Here is a 21,201-nt window from a genome sequence, read left to right on the forward strand (position 1 = left end):
TTAACAAAAGGGAAGATAGCATTAGTATGGTCTAAAAAACAAACCAAAAAAAAAATCTGTCTTTCTGGGGGGGAAAAAATCACTATATACCAACAGTATAAAAACCTATTCTAGGATCCCCAAAATAATATTTCTATACCCTCAAAATGGAGTTAACAGTGCAGAAGTCCTCTTACCTCCTACAGAGAGTAATGGGATTTCTTTCATTTTTAATTGTCTTTATGTTTTTATCATTTAAAAGTGAGTTATTGCTCCATAGCCAGAGTCTTACACCTATCATTCCACTTAAGCTGAGTTTATCTTTTTCCAAAATGTGATGTTCTTTAACTCAGCATCTTAATACTCACTAGACCATGGGTGGGCAAACTTTTTGACTCGAGGGCCACAATGGGTTCTTAAACTGGACCGGAGGGCTGGAACAAAAGCATGGATGGAGTGTTTGTGTGAACTAATATAAATTCAAAGTAAACATCATTACATAAAAGGGTACGGTCTTTTTTTAATTTTTTCGTTTTATTCATTTCAAACGGGCCGGATTCGGCCTGCAGGCCGTAGTTTGCCCACGGCTGCACTAGACCCTCAACCCTCTTGCGATGACTTCTCTTGCTTCCTTTCTGAATTTTTGTTTAAAACCATTTTATTCTCTCTAGTAAGGCAGAGAGTAGACAAATGTTTCCAAGCCATTTTAATTTTTCTGCTAAAATAAGTTTGCTGACCACCCATGTAGTGGTCACTCAGTTTTGATAGCAAGACAAAGGAAGTCTTACAAATCACAAATATAGATTTTTTTAAAAAAACTTTTCAGGCTTCAATGCACTATAATCTTTTTGGCTTTCTTCCTGAGCTGCCACGAAATCTGCCTTTTCCTGGGTCTAGCTATCTCCTGGAATAGCCTACTTTTACATTTGCTTCGCCTCACTTGTCACAGAACCTGCAAATCGATTTTAGAGCCTAAATTGTTAAAACTGCTCCTTTGAACATAAGCCAGCAGAATTTTTTAAATGTCACCAGTACCAGTTCACAGAGAAATAAGTAGTACCTTGTTTTTTGGTCTCCATATCTTTTTCTGTCACTTTCAGATTACTACCCTCTGTGGGGCATGAGTGATGGCAGTTCCAGAAAGGACTTGTTTTTGTAAGACATCTGGATGTCGAAGAGTACACCCAGATCTGTACTCTGTGCTTCTGGTATGCAACATGATACAGTTTCTCAGCTTTGTCACACAATCCCTTGTGACCATGTTTGAGTCATGTCACCTTCTAAGACCAGTTTCTTCATACATAAAATGATATCTCTAGATTTGTCCTCTATTTAATTGATCCAGATTTGGATCTCATTATTAATGAATGTTCCTGGAACACCTGCTGGCATTTTCTGAGTTTTTTTTTTTTTTTTCCTTTTTAAGCAAGTTTTACACAAGATTTTTGAGTGAGTAATACTGTTGTGTTCCAAATGTGGCAGATAATTGATTTAATGCTTGTTGTTATAATAGTGCAGCACAAGCTTTTACTAAATTACATATTGCTTTTATAACTTAACTGGAATTGTGTACGTAGATCACTTTTCCAACAATTCTCCCCCTTTTACTGGCAGGACTTGGTGAATCCTTTGCCAATAATAAATTGTGCATTGGAAAAGTCCGACTTCCACATTAAGAAGCTAATGACTTGTATTTTTTTAAACCAAATTTGCCAAAACAGTCTCTTCGGACACTTAGGCTTTTTTAAAGCTCTGTTTTCTTTGGCTGGCTCCAAATGTGAATTGAATAATCTCCTTGGTCCTGGTGGTTCTGATGCATCTGTTGCCAGCAGGGCATGTTGGCCTGGGGAAATGTGACTTCCATTACCTAAGGAGGACGAGTCTCCAACTGATTATTAAAGATGTCCACCAAGAAGTGATGTACCTTGGAACTTGTGAAACTAATCAGGCATGAAGGAGAGTGGTGCACTTTAGATAAGGTGTAGTTTTTCTAAGAGTAATTAAAGGATTTCAAGCCTTGTTTGGGAGCTCTAGAGAGCTCCAGGGTAAGTTCCCCATCACTGATCAACAGTCTAGTCCAAAGTGGTTCAGCCCTGGCCAAGTAACTCAGTTGGTTAGAGCGTCGTCCAGATAGGACAAGGTTGTGGGTTCAATCTTTGGTCAGGGCACATATACAAGAAGCAACCAATGAATGCATAGTAAGTGGAACAAAAATCGATGTCTCTCTCTCTCTCTCTCTCTCTCCCTCTCTCCCCCCCCTTCTTTCCTCCCTCTCCCTTCTTCTCTCTAAAAGTCAATTAAAATTTTTAAAAAGTGGTTCATATACAGTAATAGCTGTGGAAAACACTGGTATGAATTTAGTGTAGCAACTATATGTTATTTCTTTTTGTACTTTTTAACTCTGTAGATATTATAATGTAAACATGTGTTTTGTTTCCTTTATAATACCAAAGATTTATTAATCAATATCAAAGTCAGTATTTTTTTTAGTACATTCAGTGTTGGGGGGACAAGTTTTTGTGGTATTTCACATTGAAGATAAAAGCCATATGTAAAATGATTGTTTTCCTAGCTACATGAATGTAGATAAAGAAAAGATGCAAATGAACATTTGTCTCATTAAATGCATAATTTAGCTAACTTAGAAAATTGGAAAGGGAAAATATTTTCTTCCATCAACTGAATGGTCAGCCAGTCCATTTGATCACAACTAAAAAGAAAGAAACCAAGCTTAGCAGAATGATACACTATATGAGTAGTAACTCTGAGTTGGGATAAATGGGACTCAAGTGAACACAGTTACCTCCTTCCTCAGCATTCTGTCTTATATCAAATGAAAGGATTAGATAGAGATTTCTCCTGAGGCAGAAAGCTTGACAGTGGACCACCAGTCAGGAGCCCCTCAGCTGTTAGCTGTGCTTTGCCATGGCCTGAGCATATGGAGAATCTAGAAACAGATAACTTTTTTTATGTACTGTTGGCAAAGAATTACCAAAATTACTTATTCTCTGCTAAAGTCAATGAACTAGCTTCTAAGGAAGCCACATGTGACGAATTACGCCAGTTTTACCGGTTGTTATTTTTCAATATTCTGGCTGTCTTTGAACCCTTCCCGAGTTGCCTTGAAAGATAGGGAGTTCAGAAACAGTCATACTATGAACACGTTTAATGTTGAGAAGTTTTGCTTTTAAATTATTCTTTGCTATTTGATTTTTCTTATATATGTTTGCTTCGAGAGCAGTAAACAATGATTGCTAAGTTTGGGTTTTAGATTTCTTGTTTCCTAATGCATGATGAAGATAGAACACTGAAGGAGAAGCATGTACTGGGCAGGTACTAAGTGAGGTGGTGGTCAGTATCCATTTGGTAATATTGTGTGTACCTGCCTCTATTTCTACCACTGTTGCTCTAATCAGATGGCTCAGAATATTTTAATACGGATATCACATATTTTTCATTATAGTTATCCTCAGGTGGCATTCAACTACCATGAAAGTGTTGAGTTGTGATTAATTTGTTTCCAGGATCTAGTTATTTAATCATAAATATTTTTATTTATGGTGCTTATAGTTTCTGGAGAAAAGTATTTTGAATCGTGAAGCTCACTCAGGAGGGTTTGGAATTCTCAATCATAGCTGAAGAATTATCACACACCAACAAGCTGATGTACCCAGATGTCAGTCTCCAGTAGAATCGCAGAAGGATATTCAGCTACTGTACACTTGAATTCTTTGTTTTTTAATAATATATCAGATAATTAAAAATTAATTTAAAAATAATAATTTTTAAAATAATTTAAAAGGAGGAGAGTAAGTGAAACAAAATTGAGAATGCAAAATAATCTTTTTTAAAAAAAATATATTTCTTTATTGATTTCAGAGAGAAAGGAAGAGGGAGAGAGAGATAGAAACATCAATGATGAGAGAGAATCATTGATTGGCTGCTTCCTGCACACGCCCTGACTGGGGATCGAGCCTGCAACCCGCGCATGTGCCCTTGGCCGGAATCCAATCCGGGACCCTTCAGTCCGCAGGCTGACGCTCTATCCACTGAGCCAAACTGACTAGGGCGCAAAATAATCTTTTAAAAATAATTGATAAGGTAATTCATTTACGGTGCTAAATTTGTCAAATCAATTTTTTAAGTATAAAATTATGTTTGAAGAGAATATATTTCTTCAGGGACATATTCTCTATATCATATTTTGTGTCATTGGCATAATTAAAATAATGGAGGCAATGTATAGGACAGTTTGTCAAAAAGTCCTTTCAAGCCAAAACATGTAATTCATTATTTCAGTTTATTTATTTTTCTAAATGTCAAATTTACTTCATCTGCCTTTTCACTGTAACATCATATCTCTGTACATCTATCCTCACAAAAGAAAGAAAAGAAGGAGCATAAGCGAGTAAACACAGGGGAAAGAACTTTTAGAGGATAAGTTTAATGTAGTTTTTAAATTCATAGGGATTTCCTTTAAATGGTATACAAAAACGGGAAGCAACAAAGATGAGCATTTAGCAGAAAAATATTTTTATTTATTTATTTATTTATTTTTAAATATATTTTATTGATTTTTTACAGAGAGGAAGGGAGAGAGATAGAGAGTTAGAAACATCGATCAGCTGCCTCCTGCACATCTCCCACTGGGATGTGCCCGCAACCCAGGTACATGCCCCTGACCGGAATCGAACCTGGGACCTTTCAGTCCGCAGGCCGACACTCTATCCACTGAGCCAAACCGGTTTCGGCAGAAAAATATTTTTAACTTTGGACTTGGATCTTTCATTCCAACTCCTTTACACAACTTCTTAGTTCTTACTTTAGAAGTTGTGACAAAAGGAACATTGCTGTTAAGGTTCATAGGAAGCTTTTGAAGATATATACTAACAATGACAGATTTTATCCTTCGTGAAATGTACGGTATAATTCTTTTACTCTGATCCAACTATAATGTTTTAGTTACCCAACTTTGATTTCTCAGTGCCCACCTCTGCCGGAAATAAGGTACTTCACATAAAAGTTTTCCAAATTAGTAATGTAAATTAAGTAGTTACTTACTTACATTTACTCTTTTTGGAAGTATGGTGAATCTCACCATAAATATAAATTTGTTTGGCTAAGATTGTGGTAGTTAATGGAAGAAAAAGTAAAAACCAGGGAGCAAATGAGCTGTAGTAAGGAAGTAGACTCACTGCAGGAGGAAAGACGTGTCTTAGACACCATTTGCTTGAGGAAGGCATTCTAGCACCCTGTTTGGACAAGGATCTCAGTGTGAGCATTCATAACAAGGTGTGCACTACTGGTGTGGAAGATAATGTGCTTTGAATAGATTACAGCAATGTAAGATGCAAGAACAAACTTCATTTGTAAGTTAGGTAATTTTGTAGTAAGGATTATTTTACAACTTGGAGAAAATGCGAATGTTTACTGTAAGTTTTGAAAGGAAATAAAATAGATTTCAAAATATCTTATTGGGAAAAATGAATGAAAATTATATATTCCTCTACCTGAAGATATCTACATCTTTTGTATACTCTAATTTAAATAAATATCACCAGAACTTAGTACAACCCACGGGAATTTTCATAATATTATAATACAGCATCCCAATTTTTCTTTTTCTTTTCCTAGTTCAAGTACATAAATGACTTTTATTCAGTTAGTTGGTTAGACCATGTGCTGATGACACTTTATCAGATTCAGGGCCCTTTATTGTGGTTCTGTAGCCAGAGGGAATGCCTAATTCTGGCCATCTCTCTTTAAATAGATACTCATGATCTTTAAGGACATTGAATGAGCGATTCATAATATACCAGCTCAAACTCATTATCATATTGAAAAACTAGTTCAAAAGTGAATATTCTTTGGTTTCAATCAGTAAAATTATCTTTATAATTAATTATTAAGAATTTCATTCTTATCTTTTACTGCTGTATTTGGAGATATTTCTTTAAATTCTCTTGAATAGGTGTATATAAAATCAGTTTCTAAAAACTGAGTAAGACACCATCTGAACTTATTGCACTTTAAGTCACGTAGCGAATTCCAAAATGATTTGCTATGAAAATTCTTGTAAAGTTTCTATTCCTAGAAATCAAATGAATTAAATTTAGAAAATTCTAATCAACATATTTTCAACAACAAATATGAGTTGAGTGAAATGAGGCTTAGCAAAGCTATAATGTAGCTAAAGTATTCCTAATGAGATTAGGAATTAGATTGTCGCCCTGACCGGTTTGGCTCAGTGGATAGAGCATCGGCCTGCAAACTGAAAGGAATTAGATTGTCAACGCAAGTCTTTCAATTTTAGATGTTGCTTTTATATTATAATGAAGGGAGGAAAACTGGTCTTCCGTAGCATCTAATTACTTTGAAATTCTTTAAAAACTTGAGTAACTACAAAATGCAAAGAACACATCATGTGCTTTTTTGATCCTTAACATCTAATATTTATCATGTTACAAGAACACCCAGGGGAAAAATCAGTCACATGGGGAAATTGATGCAGCTATATTTTGAGTAGCATAACAGTCCATCCCCAACTTTTTAAAATAATTTTTGATGGCTTTCTTGATAGGCATTTAGGTTACCCTAGTTCCCATGCCTAAAAGACACAGGATGGATAAAGTAACAGTAACTGTCTTACCAACTTCCTGGGGCCCTGGTAAGGGCTAGTCTAATTTTTATCCATTTTATCATGATTTATTCCTTCAACTTTAAAAATATCTGATGCCCAGTCAGGAATTCTTTCTCCCTGTGAAACTGAGCTGTTGAAATAATCACTGAAAAGGGAATAATTTACTATTAGTTCCATAGGAACCAGTCAAGATTTGTGAGCTGCTTTTTTGCCCACAGATTCAGGTTCAAATTAATGACCCTTGGAGGCAACAGTATCAGAGATAATTTTAGAGTTTGTCATTTTCTAAATCTGTATCATTCAAAATAAAGCTTTCTTTTTATAGATAGTGATATTCATTCAACAGTGATTAAGAGATTTATTTAAATTAATTTTGAATCCCTTCACAGACAGCTTCTAGAAGGAGAAAAGATTATTAAGCATACACTTGCTTTTGTTTTATGATTTATTGAGTAAACATTTATTATCTGTTAAATAGAATATTTCATCTGAAAATGTAATTCTAAATATAACACCCTACTAAAATATTACATAAGTCCATGGGTTGAGCGTTGACCCATGAACCAAGAGGTTACCAATTCAATTCCCAGTCAGGGCACATGCCAGATTTTCGGGCTGGATCCTCAGTAGGGGGCATGTAAGAGGCAGTCAATCGATGTGTTTCTCTCTCATCAATGTTTCTATCTCTCTATCCCTCTCCCTTCCTTTCCCTATAAAAAAAAAAATCAATAAAAACATATTTAAAAAATAAAATATTACATAAAATGCAGTGTAGATATTTTAAAGAGAGCATTATTGAAAATCAGAAGGCAAAAAAATGATTGAGTCCATTCCACTAAGTTAAAATTTAAGTAAAAGGAGCCTGATTGGAGGACTGCCTGCCTTTTTCTGACCCATAGCATCTTCTCAACTCCTACTCATTCCCTCTCCTTGAAAATAAAAAAGTACTACCCACCCATCAACTCAATAGATCTTTTCTTTATTGTTGACCAAGTAGGGAAAAACCTTCATAAACTTCATATTTTCCATCTTTTAGAACTGAATTGTTGTGATTCAAGCTCATAAACTGAGAGGAAAGACTCCAATGTAAGGAGCATTATTTTGTTATGTTTAAAAAGGGAAAATCATCACTATTAGATTGAGTAAGAAGGTTTTTCCCCCTTCTAATCTAAAACTTTAGGAAAATTTCAACATGGTTTATAAAGGAATTTAGTAGCTTGGATTTCATTAACACAATAACAAATAAAGGTAAATATTGGCAGTCCTATAACCTCAAAACAGTTACTATGATATAAGAAACTAGAATTTAGCTATTAGTGTTGCCTTCATAATTTCATTACTGTGGCTTCTTTGCACACTTTCTCCAGTGACGCAAATACAGACGTGATTTTTGGAACATCAGACTTATGGCTGCCTTCTCTCTTCTTCTTTACTTATGTTGGACAAATGGCCATAATCACTTGCCAAAAATAATCCCACAGTTCAGTAAATTTTAGTCTTGAGGTCTGTTGTGTCCTCCTTAGACCACCGGTAGCCTTGTCTCTTGGAGATCAGAAATTGGACACTTCTTTTTGATGTTTAACAAACCAGACTGTTTCTTATAACCTCTAAGGATGAATACAGCAAAACAAATTTTCTAAGCAACGTCACTAGAAACAGGAGCAAATCCCTTTGGAATACATCTTCTCCAACAGACCAAATTATTTTTCTGGCAAGCTTTGTGATATTTGTATTAAGCTGATGATAGTGGTAGAGTCTCTAATAGGGTAAGATATTATAAGTTACGTGTATTTTCTTTTATCGATATTTATATACAGAAACGACTGAAGACTCACCAAATTTTGGTAATGTAATATTTGTATTCTTTTGCTGGAGTCAGCTTTGAGAAACTAAGGGTAAAACTATTATTCTTATACTATAACCAATCCCATGAAACTAAAGTCAAAATAGGGAGCTTAGTTAATTCCATCAACTTCCCTGTTCCCTATTCCTCCCTTACCAGTTACCACCTCCCCTGACCCCACGCTACACATACTTCCTTTGCTATATTTTAGGAAATTTTTTTTCAGCCTCATTTCTTCTCCCTCCTGTTTTCTCAGCTTTGTAATTTTGTATAACCTTTCTAATGCTTTCATGTGGATTATGCTAAAGTGTAATAAATAAATCACAGTTGAATTTGTAGAAAGACCTTATACCATCAAACCGTAGTTAACAGAAACTGATGGGTCTTTTTAAAGAAGTATGATGTTAACTCTGCTCTCTTTTCCATTTCTCCTTAGTACTTTAGTGTTTTCTTCTTTGAACAGTTTCAAACTTCTAATTTTCTCTGTTATACTGAATAGTTGAATGGCATGTAATTATCAAATAAAATTCCCAATCTTGTTGTTCAAGTAGTCAGCTTTCTCCTCCACTATTATATAAATTTTATTATCAAGTGATTATTAAGTATATTTTATTTAAAAATCTCTCAAGTCTTAATTCCAGGTAATATATAGGGTGTCCAAAAAAATGTATATTTTAACAGCTCAATTTTGAAAATGTATTTTAATAACATTGCCTTTATAATTATTCAAAGTATGTGTATACATTTTGGGGACATCCTATATTTTAAAAATGGTGCAAGTTTTATTCTCATGCTTACTTTAAGAGTCTGTTAACATGGAATGAATGCCACTACGCAACTTCCATTTTTCTGTCTTTGATTTATTGTTAAACTTCATAAGCAAACAAGAAGCCCAGAGTTTTATCTTCTGCCTTGTCATTTGCAGAATACCTTGACGATTGCCCCCATGAAACAGTATTACTTTCAGGAGTATGTTTTTAAAGAGAATTTTGTGATGGTGCTATTTATTTTTATCCATCTAATATTTAGGATGCATTTCGGTGTTCATTTTAGCCAAGTCTTCACAGATTAATTTTTACTAATTTATAAAATTAAACATAGCAGTTCTAAAGATAAATGTATAAACGGGCCTACAGATGGCAGCCGTGCCTTTGCTGCCTCTCAGGAGAGAGTGTTCCTGCAAACCTGAGCGGAAGCCTTTGCTTTCCCATCCTGCTCGAGCCTAGCAAGCTACAGGGAACATGGACTTTCTCTTCCTCCGTAGCCAGAATAAGAGATGAGGGTTGTAAAAGGCATCTTTTCTGGACATTTTTTTTTAAGTAAATAATTAATGGGTGTAAAGAGAGCAGAGTGCCTGAAGAATGGCTCTGTGTATAACACATCCAACAGCGACTTGGGCTTACTCCTCACGGGTGGCAGGATACTATGACCTTCCTGTGACATTATGCCCTATACATGAAAAAAAAAAGTAAATATTTAAAATTTTAATACATTTCCTTATTTTATTTATTTTTTCAAATATATTTTTATTGATTTTAGAAAGGAAGGGAGAGGGAGAGAAATAGAAATATCAATGATGAGAAAGAATCATTCATTGGCTGCCTCCCGCATGGCACCCCCACTGGGGATTGAGCCCACACCACCAGGCATGTGCCCTGATTGGGAATCAAACTGAGACGTCCTGGTTCATAGGTAGACACTCAACCACTGAGCCACACTGGCTGGGCATATTTCCTTATTTTAAAAAATGAGGATTATAGTTAACAATGATCTGAACTTTATTTGTCAAGATCTGTAGCATTTCTCTGAGAGATACAACTCTGAAAACTCTTCATATTGAGTTTCATTCTTTTATACTCCATTTTCCCAGCCCCATTTATTGAAGAAAATGTCTTTTCTCTATTGAGTAATCTTGGCTCCTCTGTCAAATATTAGTTGACTATGTATGCTTGGGCTTTATTCCTAGGCTCTCAGTTCTGACCCATTGGTCTATTTTTCTGTTTTTATGAAGAAAGCATTTTTAATCATTGAATTATTATATTGTGTCCTTTGCTTAGGGTGTCCCAGTGATGGCAATAAGAAACAAAATGATATCAGAAGGACTAGACCCAGATCTTCTCGAGTAAGTAATTCTTCTAATATAATGATATTACCGCCGAGATGTTTAATTTATCAGTTACAATAAAAAGATTTCAAATGATATATTTTTCCTATACAGTATTTTATAGTTGAGGGAACTACATTCATAAATAGTGTTACAAAAATGAAAAATCTATCCTATGCTGTTAAAACCATCCTTTGCACATTTAAGGGCAGTTATAGTAGATCAGTGATGAATCTATACATCCAGAGAGATGGAATTTGATGGCAGTTTCGTTGCACAGCAGTAGTGTCCTCAAGAAGCAGTGGTGTTTTTCTCTCCATGCTACCTTTTTCTTTTTTAATTATCTGCCAGATTTTTGTTTAATATCTTAGTATATAGGAAATTTACTCTACCAAGATCTAAGTTGAGCCAGATTGAGAAATAAATAAGGTAAAGTCACTCTAGGTCCACATTAATGATTATTATGGGACTAGATACAGTTTTTGTGAGTTTTATAAAATATTTTTGAGAAATGCTATAAATATGTGGCTCAGAAATTTGTCAATAATTTTATTTCATCCAAGCAAACCTAGCTACATAGCTCATCCTGGATAAGTATATATATCTTAATGGATTATTCAGAAGTAGTCTGTTTTGCAAGTATCTGGATACTTGTAAAAAGTCTTTCCAGTTTGGGGTTTTGGTCCACCCCGATGTGTTTAGCTGTGTGTTCCAGGCGTTTGTATTCTACTAGCAATATACTGCTTTGTTATTTTTCTTGGCTCTCAGCCCTTCAAGAAACGGTGCATTTTGCATGTGAAACACCATAAAACAGTCTTTTTTTCTTATTTTATCTTCTAAAATATGAAATTTAAGAATTTTTTAAAGTCTACAAGAACTGATTTCCAGCATGTATCTACAGTTAGCATATATCCAAGTAACTGGAGTCCAGTGGCATAGATTGGTAATTTGAACTAAGACTCTCCAGGATAGTTGACATTTGTTCTGGAAATTCTTTCTGACACACACTTTAAAGCAGATGGATTGTGACATATATTAGAATGTGAATTGAACATATGGGTCCAATCCATTTTGGTACTCATTGACATATATGTTATAAATATATTTAACATTGACCAAGGCCTCCTTTTTGCTTCTGGAAATATACAGTAGACGAAATACACAGTAGAAAGCTAAAATGATTTTTAAAAGGCTGATATTTTTTCTCTAGAGAAAATGTAATAAATAGAAAACTAGCAGCCCTACAAGCATCAGCAGATGCTGGCTATCCACTCCTTTTATCTCTTATTGGCTTTACGTTATCCCTTGCCCAGACTAAACCTTCATAATCCTTTACTTAACCAGCTACCCACACTAGCAACTTGAAAGTCATCCTTGATTGTGTCCTCTTCCCTACCCGTCAGTCACTACGATAGTCTCATTTTTAATATCCCTTACATCTGACCACATACGTCCATGCTCATTGCTGCTTAGTTCAAACTCTCATCATTTCTCACCTGAATTATTATAGTAGCTCCTGATTGGTTTCCCAATTCTCTTTTTATCTGTCACTAAAGCTTGAGTGTTTCCGTTAATACTTCATTCTTGCTTCAAATCTTTATGTGACTCTCCATTACCTTCAGCATGTAGTCTAACACAAGAATTACATATAAATGCTTTTGTCATCAAGACCCAGATTCTCACTCAAGCTTCATTTCTTGCCACTGTTCCATATCACCTCTATTGTGTAGCTGTAGCATTGGCTCTTCTCTGATTGTATCATTTTCCTATTCCCTTTTGATGTCTTTTAATGTTTTCTTTCTTCTCCATGGAACTTCCTTCCCCCATCTTATTGGCCTGGCTAAGTTCATATTCTCCAAGACTCCATTTAGGTGTCACTACCCTAAGAAGTTCATGGATGACTACCGAGGGGAGAACTCCCGGTACCCCCAATCCTTCCTTGGTATATCTCACTTAGCAAGTTTGAGAGTATGTCATTGTCTTTAAATGTTAAGAAACATTTGGTTACAAGGTGGTGCCAAGTTTTAGGGTAGAATTCCAGTAACAGTTAAAACATTGTCTTACATGAAAGCTGCTCCTCAACCACAGCCAGGAGCTGGAATTCTGACCCATTACCTCATAAGTCCAGGCCATTGGTCACAAGGGGCACTGGTTGGAGTGGGGGTGACTCACTATAACCTGTCACCACCACTACTAGACCAGCTCCAACGACACTTAGCCAGCCAGATATGAGAAGTGGAATCAACTGCCTTGTTAAAGAGGAATTTTGGCGCTTGGAGGATCATGTTTACCTAAAAGTTAAGGAGCCTCACGCTGGAAGAAAGCTCTTGGCTGATGAGGGAGAAGAAAATGTGCCACCCAAATGAAAAGTGTACTTTTATTTAGAATCTTAGGTACATATTAAGCCTCAGCCAAGAACTTTCAGTGATTGTTCTGTTTCTTTTTTCTTTTAAAGTATAAACTACACTGTTTTTATTAGCCTCAGATAGTAAGACAGATTCATATAACTTAGAAAAAATAGTCAAGATAGTCTGTACTGAGCAAAGAGCAAAGCTGAAATAAATACTGATCAGAAAATACATTGTTATTTGATTATGTATAAAATTTCAGTAGAAAAGAGTACGTAATTTTAAACTAAAGCAGTTTAACATGCTAAAGGAGAAGAGAGCCTGCCTATTTTCCTAGAAAAATGTCTATCACCGAATTTTAGGAAGTCCATGAAACTGAAGTAAATGCTTGATAATTACCAAATAAATGGTATTTGCTACTTCTAAGTGATTGTTTTTAAAAATCCAAGTTTTCAAAAATAACAATAGTTATAATTAACCAAGAGTCAGTCCTGTTAGTTTCCAATGCCACAGAAATAAAAAGATATATGAAAGCTCAACCAGCTGAGACCCACCAGCCAGGCGAGAGTAGATCTTTTAAGTTCTCATAACAAGAAAAAAATGTTTGAAGTTATATATGGGGTGGATGTCAACTAGAATTAATGTGTGATGGTTTCACACTATATACAAATAACAAAATGTATTATATACCTAAAACTAATATTATGTTATATATCAATTATATCTCAATTTTTAAAAACAAATGAAGACAAACAATACAAGTTTTGGCAAGGATATGAAGAAATTGGAACACTTATGTACTATGTATAAATGATATAGCCACTATGGAAAACAGTCTGGCAGTGCCTCAAAAAAAAAAAAAATAACCCTAGAATTACTATGTAATCTGGCAGTTACACTTCTGAGCATATACCTAAAGGTGAAAGCCAGAACTCAAACATATACAGGGTGGGGCAAAAGTAGGTTTACAATTGTGAGTACATAAAACACAGAGTTTTATTCTTGTATTATTATTTATTGATTATTATATTATTTGCCATATGAACAACTATAAACCTACTTTTGCCCCACCCTGTATTTGTATACCCATGTTCATAGTAGCATTATTCACAGTAGCCCAAAGGTGGAAACAACCCAAATGCCCATCCACAGATGAATGGTCAAACAAAATCTACTATGTGCACACAATGGAGTATTATTCAGCCTTAGAAAGGAAGGAAATTCTGATACATGCTATAGCATGGATGAACCTTTGTTATGATAAATGAAATAAGCCATTCACAAAATGACAAACACTATATGATTCCACTTAGAATAGTCAAATTGAAAGACAGAAGGTAGAATAGTAGTTGCCAAAGCCTGGAGGGAAAGCGTGTAGAGGAGTTATTACTTAATGGGTATAGAGTTTCAGTTTTGCAAGATGAAGAGAGTTCTGGAGATGGTGGTGATTATTACATAAAAACGTGAATATGAAGTAAATGACTACATAAGAATCCCAAACTGGTGCAATTGCAGTGAAAACTTATTTTATATAACTTTTCCCCATCCTTCACCTATTACTCCTGCCAAATTATCTGATGTCATCTGATTTTGCACCGCAATATACCTTACCCTCTAGCTACTAAATGGCTTCCAGCTTCCTAATGTAGCATCGTACCATTCCCATTTTTTCTCTTTACTCAGATTCTCATCCCCACCTATTCCCACATTTTTTGTTTCTGACAAACTCCTACTCACATCCCAAAACCCTGCACAAGTATCTTCATCTCTGGAGTTTTCTCTAACGAACCCTAGTAGAGTGAATTACTTTTCTTTTCACACGTGTAGCTCGTACAACTGTGTTTGTGTATATCACACTGTGTAACAATAATTGATTGCATTTCTATCTCCCCCCTAAAATATCAGCTTGTGCAGGGCAGGAACTGTTTGGTTTTCATCTCTGTATCTCTGGCACCTACCACAGTTCCTGGCAAATAGTAGGCACATGATAATGATGAGAATAATAATAATTCTATAATAAAAATAATAGAAAATAACATTTAATATACTTACTATATGCCAGATATTATTCAATATACTTTACACTTAGTGATTTATTTTAATCAACACAACAATCCAGTCAGTTGGGTACAGAGTGGTTGAATAGCTTCCCTAAAGTTGCCTAACAAATAAGTAGCAAGGCTGGGATTTGAACTCAGTCAATCTGACTTCATAGTCTTTGTTCTTAACCACTATGCCATACAGCATTATATACATCAAAAAGTGGTTACACACATAAATCAATTAATTTTATTGTTTCACTCTCTTCTAGGCCTAAGCTACTTTTACCCTTTTCTTAAGTAGCATTTATTTTAGGGGAGTTGTGTACATTGTTTTATTTGTTTGAGTTGCCAGAGATACTAATGTAATTTGATGTAATAGTCAGATAATTCCCTCTGGCAAATTTTCCTTTTTAAACAAAGTGAAGACAATAAGAAATCAACTATATAGCAGAGAGAAACTTACTGGGAAAGTGTGCCTGGTATTCATGCCCACTGCGTCTAGAGTTCTTGCTTCCATGGGTAGTGGTGAAGACTGTGGTCCCGTGTTAGTATTTTAGGCAGACAGAGCATCAGTCAAAACCTAGAAATGCTGTGGCCAGCTTTACAGTTGTGCTGTATTGAGTGCATATGATTTCCTCCTAGGCATAATCTAAAATTGAATGGGTTTATATGTGACGACTAGAAAGCAGTGCCAGTATTTGTTCTGTTTTGTAGTATGCCAGATATGATATTAAAAATATAAGCCAAAACTCAGCCATAATTTTTAATAAGAGTAAATAATAAACTATGCATAATAGTTATATGTCTGACAAAGAAGAGTTGCATTTGTTGGTGTTCCCAATCTTTAATAAGAATCAAGGGGCTGAGGGTGACATAAGTGGTAGATTTTATGACAGAGCAGCTGTATTATTCCTCCTTTCTCTTTTATTTTTTTTTAAATATATTTTATTGATTTTTTACAGAGAGGAAGGGAGAGAGACAGAGAGTCAGAAACATCGATGAGAGAGAAACATCAATCAGCCGCCTCCCGCACATCCCCCACTGGGGATGTGCCCGCAACCCAGGCACATGCCCTTGACTGGAACCGAACCCGGGACCCTCCAGTCCGCAGGCCGATGCTCCATCCACTGAGCCAAACCAGCTTCGGCCTCCTTTCTCTTTTAGTTTCCCCAAAAGTATACTTTGCTTCCTTAATTCTCTTTCTTGGTAGCAGGGACACAGGCTGAGTGATAGTGCTCCCAGGTGAACTGAATGGTTTACTGACAAGCATGGTGGAGCCTATCTAGCTGACGGTTTTAATGACAGTATTAAATTTTATTTTGTTTTATTATAGCACAGCCTTGCAGAATTGGAGTTTAACCCTTCTCACATGTCCATGGTGCACTTAAGTGAAAACATTCAATACAATGAAGAACCTTTGCCCCCACAGATTTTCTATTGCCTGTGTTTCTCAATAGCCACTCGTGAACTCTCTTCCACTTAAAAAATTTCTCCCTGCAGCTTTCCTGAACATGAAGATTTTCCCTTTCTTTCCACTGCTGGCTTTTCTTTCTCTGTACCTCAGGCACTTGGAGGCTGCCTGGCTGTGGCAATGGTCCTGCCAGCCTCCCCTGATCGCATCTCTGTCTATAGCTGATCTCCATGGCAATGAGAAGCATAAAGTGCTGAAGCAGCACGCTCTGTAAGCACTGGCAAGAGAAGACAGTGCCACGGCCCACACAGGAAAGGCACTTAATCCCCACAATGCTGGAGACGCCAGGGAGAGTGCGCTGCGGTGGCGAGTGGGAGTCTCTCTCAGTTAAGGACGCAGACTTGGCAGATTTATTAGCAGCAATATTCTAGGATGAACCTAATTTACAATGAGTAAGTGCTTCTTTCAACTGGAAAAAACTTTAAAAACGTTTCCCTTCTCTTTCAGGAGGCCGGATGCTCCAGTGCCTGATGGCGAAGGTGAAAAAAATGCTGAAGAAAGTTCAGATAGTGAATCCTCTTTTAGTGACTAAGATTAACTTTCATAATAATTACAGATAACACGTGTAGAAGTACTTTACATTCTATCAGAAAGAGAGCCTGAACTTGACCTCTTTTTCAAAAGAACATCAAGTGGCCAGATATTCATCACCAAGCTTCCTCAGTGCTAAAATTGTAATAATAATAAAGCATTTATAACCTGGCAGTATATGTTGTTACCAATTAAGGGCCCTGAACTGGGGAAAAAAATAACCTAAAAAAGTTAAATTCGTGCTACCAATACTAAGATGGAATATTGCAGAGATATAATGAACATTTAACATAAAATCAATGTAAGATTAGTGATAAAAATAGACTCAATGCAAAAAGAAAAAAGTGAATTTGGCTGAGTGAATTATTCAGTTTTTATGACTTTTAGCATGAAAGTATTATGTGCATTTGTATCAGAAGAGTTGCTAAATTTCTGGCAGAAAGTAATATTGAAGTTTTATGTGACAAATTAAAGCTTATATATTATATAGTATGGATACGGGACTTATTGATAGTATTTATTATCTTATAGAGTTTTTCATCACTTGGCCATTAGTTCATATACCATCAAAGTTAGATATTCGTATTATATTTTTTATCAGATAGAAATGGAATTAAAGGTAGTTTCAATGTGGTTCATAGTGAGCAAGCATCATTATCATCAGCTCTTTTAATGCCTAAACAGAAAAAATATATTTAATTTGCACAGGTTTAAAATGTCCTCACCTCACCTTGCAAATAATCCTTCAAGAATAATTATTTGCACACAATCTAGAAAATCTGTAAAATCCAGCTGACCCGTGGTATCTGTGGGGAATTGGTTCCAGGAACCCCCGTGGGTACCAAAATCTATGGCTGCTCAAGTCCCTCATACAAAATGACAAAATATTTGCAAATAACCTATCCACATCCTTTTATGTACTTTAACTCTTCTCTAGATTACTTTAAATGCCTAATACAATGTAAATGTGATGTAAATGGTTATTACACTGTTCTTTAGAGACTAATGACAAGGGGGGAAAAAGTCTGCACATGTACACTACAGACGCAGCTATCATAAGCCTAACTACATAGTACATGTCAGCAATAGTGCAACATTTTAACAAAATACTTTCCATCCACTGTTGGTTGAATTCACAAATGGTGAATCTACAGATATGAAGAACCACCTATACTTACATGGAAAGATATATAAATACATTTGATTAATGGTGCTCATTTTAGTTTAGGCCACCTGAAAGTAGACCCTGAAAAAGGACTTGAGTGTATGCAAGTCATTTGTGAGGTGATCCCAGGAAGCAAAAGTAAGAGAACAGAGAGAGTAAAAGGGGGGGGAAACCCATAAAAGGTATCTTACCAGATTACCATTGGGGAGCTTGGGACTTGGTCCAAGGACCATAGCACCACCTTGGAAGTGAGCAAGTGCTTCCCAGGATTGTCTATCAGAAGGACTAGAGGCTGGACCCTCTGTCCAATAGCCTTGGACCCATTGGTTGAAGGCATTACTCCTCTTCATTTATGTGATATACTTAATAGGCCTGGGGGTTCCCATGGCCTTTGAAAGGACACTTTGTCACAAAGTGGAGAAATGGGGCGCTCATTTGAGATGGGTTTGCTGTCACCAAAAGGTGAGTCTGAGATTGAGTGGGACCCTACTACAGCGCTGGCTGAAACCCCAGGTGGGCCCGGAGGATATGTTGTAGGGCCACCACCACAAGCATTGGCTACAGACAGAGCTGCTGCTAAAATACCAAGTTGACTTGGACTTACTATCATTTAAAATGTATGATTTTCCTTCTTGGATATAAAGATAAGTTGGGCCCTGGCCGGTCTGGCTCAGTGGATAGAGTGTCGGCCTACGGACTGAAGGGTCCCAGGTTCGATTCCGGTCAAGGGCATGTGCCTGGGTTGCGGGCATATCCCCGGTGGGAGATGTGCAGGAGGCAGCTGATCGATGTTTCTCTCTCATCGATGTTTCTAACTCTCTGTCCCTCTCCCTTCCTCTCTGTAAAAAATCAATAAAATATATTTTTTAAAAAAATAAAAAAAATAAAGATAAGTTGGACAGTAAGCCACACTCAAGATTTCCAGAACTTTTTCATTAAAATTTTTAGTTTTTAAAATCTTCCAACAATGACCAAAAGATAAACAATGACTAAATCTATATAGTCTGTTGCAATTATAATACAATTTTTAAATGTTTCCTTTTACACATACCCCGCTGAGTTCTTCTGCAAAACTTTTATATCTGAACCAGAACGTGGCTCCTGTTAGAGTAAATTGTGTCCATGTGCTCTTGAAGAGCGCCCAGACAACATAACGTTCAGGGAAACTTTTGTTTCTGATCAAGTTCTTCACAAAAACAAGCTTGATTTCCAGGAGTCGTGAAGAACTTAAATTCCCACAGTTCAGTTCTTTGCTTCAGCAGTTGCTGCAGCAGTGCCAAGGTGTCTTTTTAAAATCATTCCCTTTTACTTTTCTTGTTGATAAGACTTATAAACAGAGAGATGGTCACTAAAATCACTTACTTGTTAGCCAGTTTCTAAAATTCAGTAAATTTCTTCCCCAATCAAGGACTATATTTTCTCTCAGCTGAAACTTGCCATTAGTTGTCCTTCTCAAAGCAATGGAGAAAGATTTTATTTTGTTAAGATGTCGAGTTGTCAAATTTTTATATAGGTTAAATGCAATCCAATAAAAATTCCAGAATTTTTTTAATAGAAGTTGACCAACTGATTCTAAAATTCATATCAAAATTCAAGGAACCTAGCTAAAATAGCCAAAACAACTCTGAAAAAGAACAAACTTGTAGGACTAAAAGTATTTGATTTCAAGAGTTATTTTAAGCTACAATAATTAAAGTATGGTATTAGTGTAAAAATAGATAAGCATGTTAATGGAACAGAATGGAGAGTCCAGAATTAAACTGACGTACACTTGGTGTTAATTTTTAACGAAAATGTAAAGGCAGGTTATTGAAGAAGGCAGCATTTCAACAGATGGTGATGGAATTATTCAAATGTTAAAAAAAATAAACTTTAATCCATACCTTGAACATTATACAAAATTAAAATATAAACATAAATGTAAATCCTAAGACTACAAGAATTCTAGAAAAAATATAGGAAAAAGTTTCTGTGACCTCAGGTTAGGCAAAGATTTCTTAAATGCAATACAAAAAGTATGATCCATAAAAAAGCAAATTAATAAAACATAACACCAAAATTAAAAAATTTTCTTCAAAAGATACTGCTAAGTTCATGAAAAGGCATGCCATAGACTGGGAGAAAATGTTTGCAAATTATACATCTGATAAAGGACTCATCTCTGAAATATATAAAGAACTCTCAAAACTCAATAATAAAAGATCCAACTTAAAAAGATGAACAAAGATTTGATCAGATATTTCAAAAAAAGGTATACAGGTGACAAGTATACAAAGCAATGCACAGCATCATTAGTCATTAAGAAAATGCAAATTAAAACCACAATCAGATACTACTATTCACCTATTAGAATGGCTAAAGCTAGAAAGGCTGACTATACCAAGCACTAGCAAAAATGTGGAGGATTTGAGGAAAAGTTTATATATCCTATATAATAAAAGGGTAATATGCAAATTGACCCTAACAGCAGAAGGACTGGGAATGACTGGTCACCATGACACACACTGACCACCAGGGGCAAGACGCTCAATGCAGGAGCTGCCCTCTGGTGGTCAGTGCGCTTCCACATGGGGGAGCTCTGCTCCGCCACAAGCCAGGCTGATGGCTGCCAGTACAGCGGTGGTGGTGGGAGCCTCTCTCGCCTCCTCAGCAGCACTAAGGATGTCAGACTACAGCTTAGGCCTGCTCACCACTGGCAAGTGGACATCCCCTGAGGGCTGCCGGGCTGCCAGAGGGATGTCTGATTGCCAGCTTGGGCCAATCCCCTGGGGAGCAGGCCTAAGCCAGCAGGTGGTCATCCTCTGAGGGGTCCCAAACTGTGAGAGGGCACAGGCCGGGCTGAGGGACCCCCCCCCCAGTGCACAAATTTTTGTGCACCGGGCCTCTAGTATATAAATAAAACCGAAGAAGATTCCACATACACATGAGTCCATAAAAAAAGAAAAGCAAATCATACAATGTAACAAAATACAAAAAGTACAATCCAAGAAAACTTCCTACAATAAAGAGTGCATATTAAAATTATATATTGAGAAGGCACACTATATATCTGAAAAGTAAACCCAGATTGGCTAATAT

The 21,201-nt window shown here is 36.1% G+C and overlaps 1 protein-coding gene and 1 non-coding gene across 8 annotated transcripts in view; both read left to right on the forward strand.

The window, feature by feature from the left end:
• Positions 1 to 17,454, forward strand: part of WASHC3 (WASH complex subunit 3) — a 38,696-nt gene extending 21,242 nt beyond the window's left edge. For 3 of the 7 annotated variants that reach the window (XM_059681839.1, XM_059681841.1, XM_059681840.1), the window contains 2 exons: positions 10,520 to 10,584; positions 16,875 to 17,454. In XM_059681839.1, coding sequence (XP_059537822.1) covers positions 10,520 to 10,584; positions 16,875 to 16,959 — 150 coding nt within the window. In that variant the 3' untranslated portion in view covers positions 16,960 to 17,454. Of the gene's footprint in view, positions 1 to 3,549; positions 3,634 to 10,519; positions 10,585 to 16,874 lie in introns of those variants that run through there. The other 4 variants (XM_059681837.1, XM_059681838.1, XM_059681843.1 and 1 more) reach the window with 2 other exon arrangements.
• LOC132229065 (small nucleolar RNA SNORA11) lies at positions 9,794 to 9,919 on the forward strand. The gene has a single exon (XR_009451632.1). It is a non-coding gene; the product is annotated as a small nucleolar RNA SNORA11 (small nucleolar RNA).
• Positions 17,455 to 21,201: the final 3,747 nt, after the last annotated feature.

Source organism: Myotis daubentonii, chromosome 2, assembly GCF_963259705.1.
Source record: "Myotis daubentonii chromosome 2, mMyoDau2.1, whole genome shotgun sequence".
Taxonomy (NCBI): Eukaryota; Metazoa; Chordata; class Mammalia; order Chiroptera; family Vespertilionidae; genus Myotis; species Myotis daubentonii.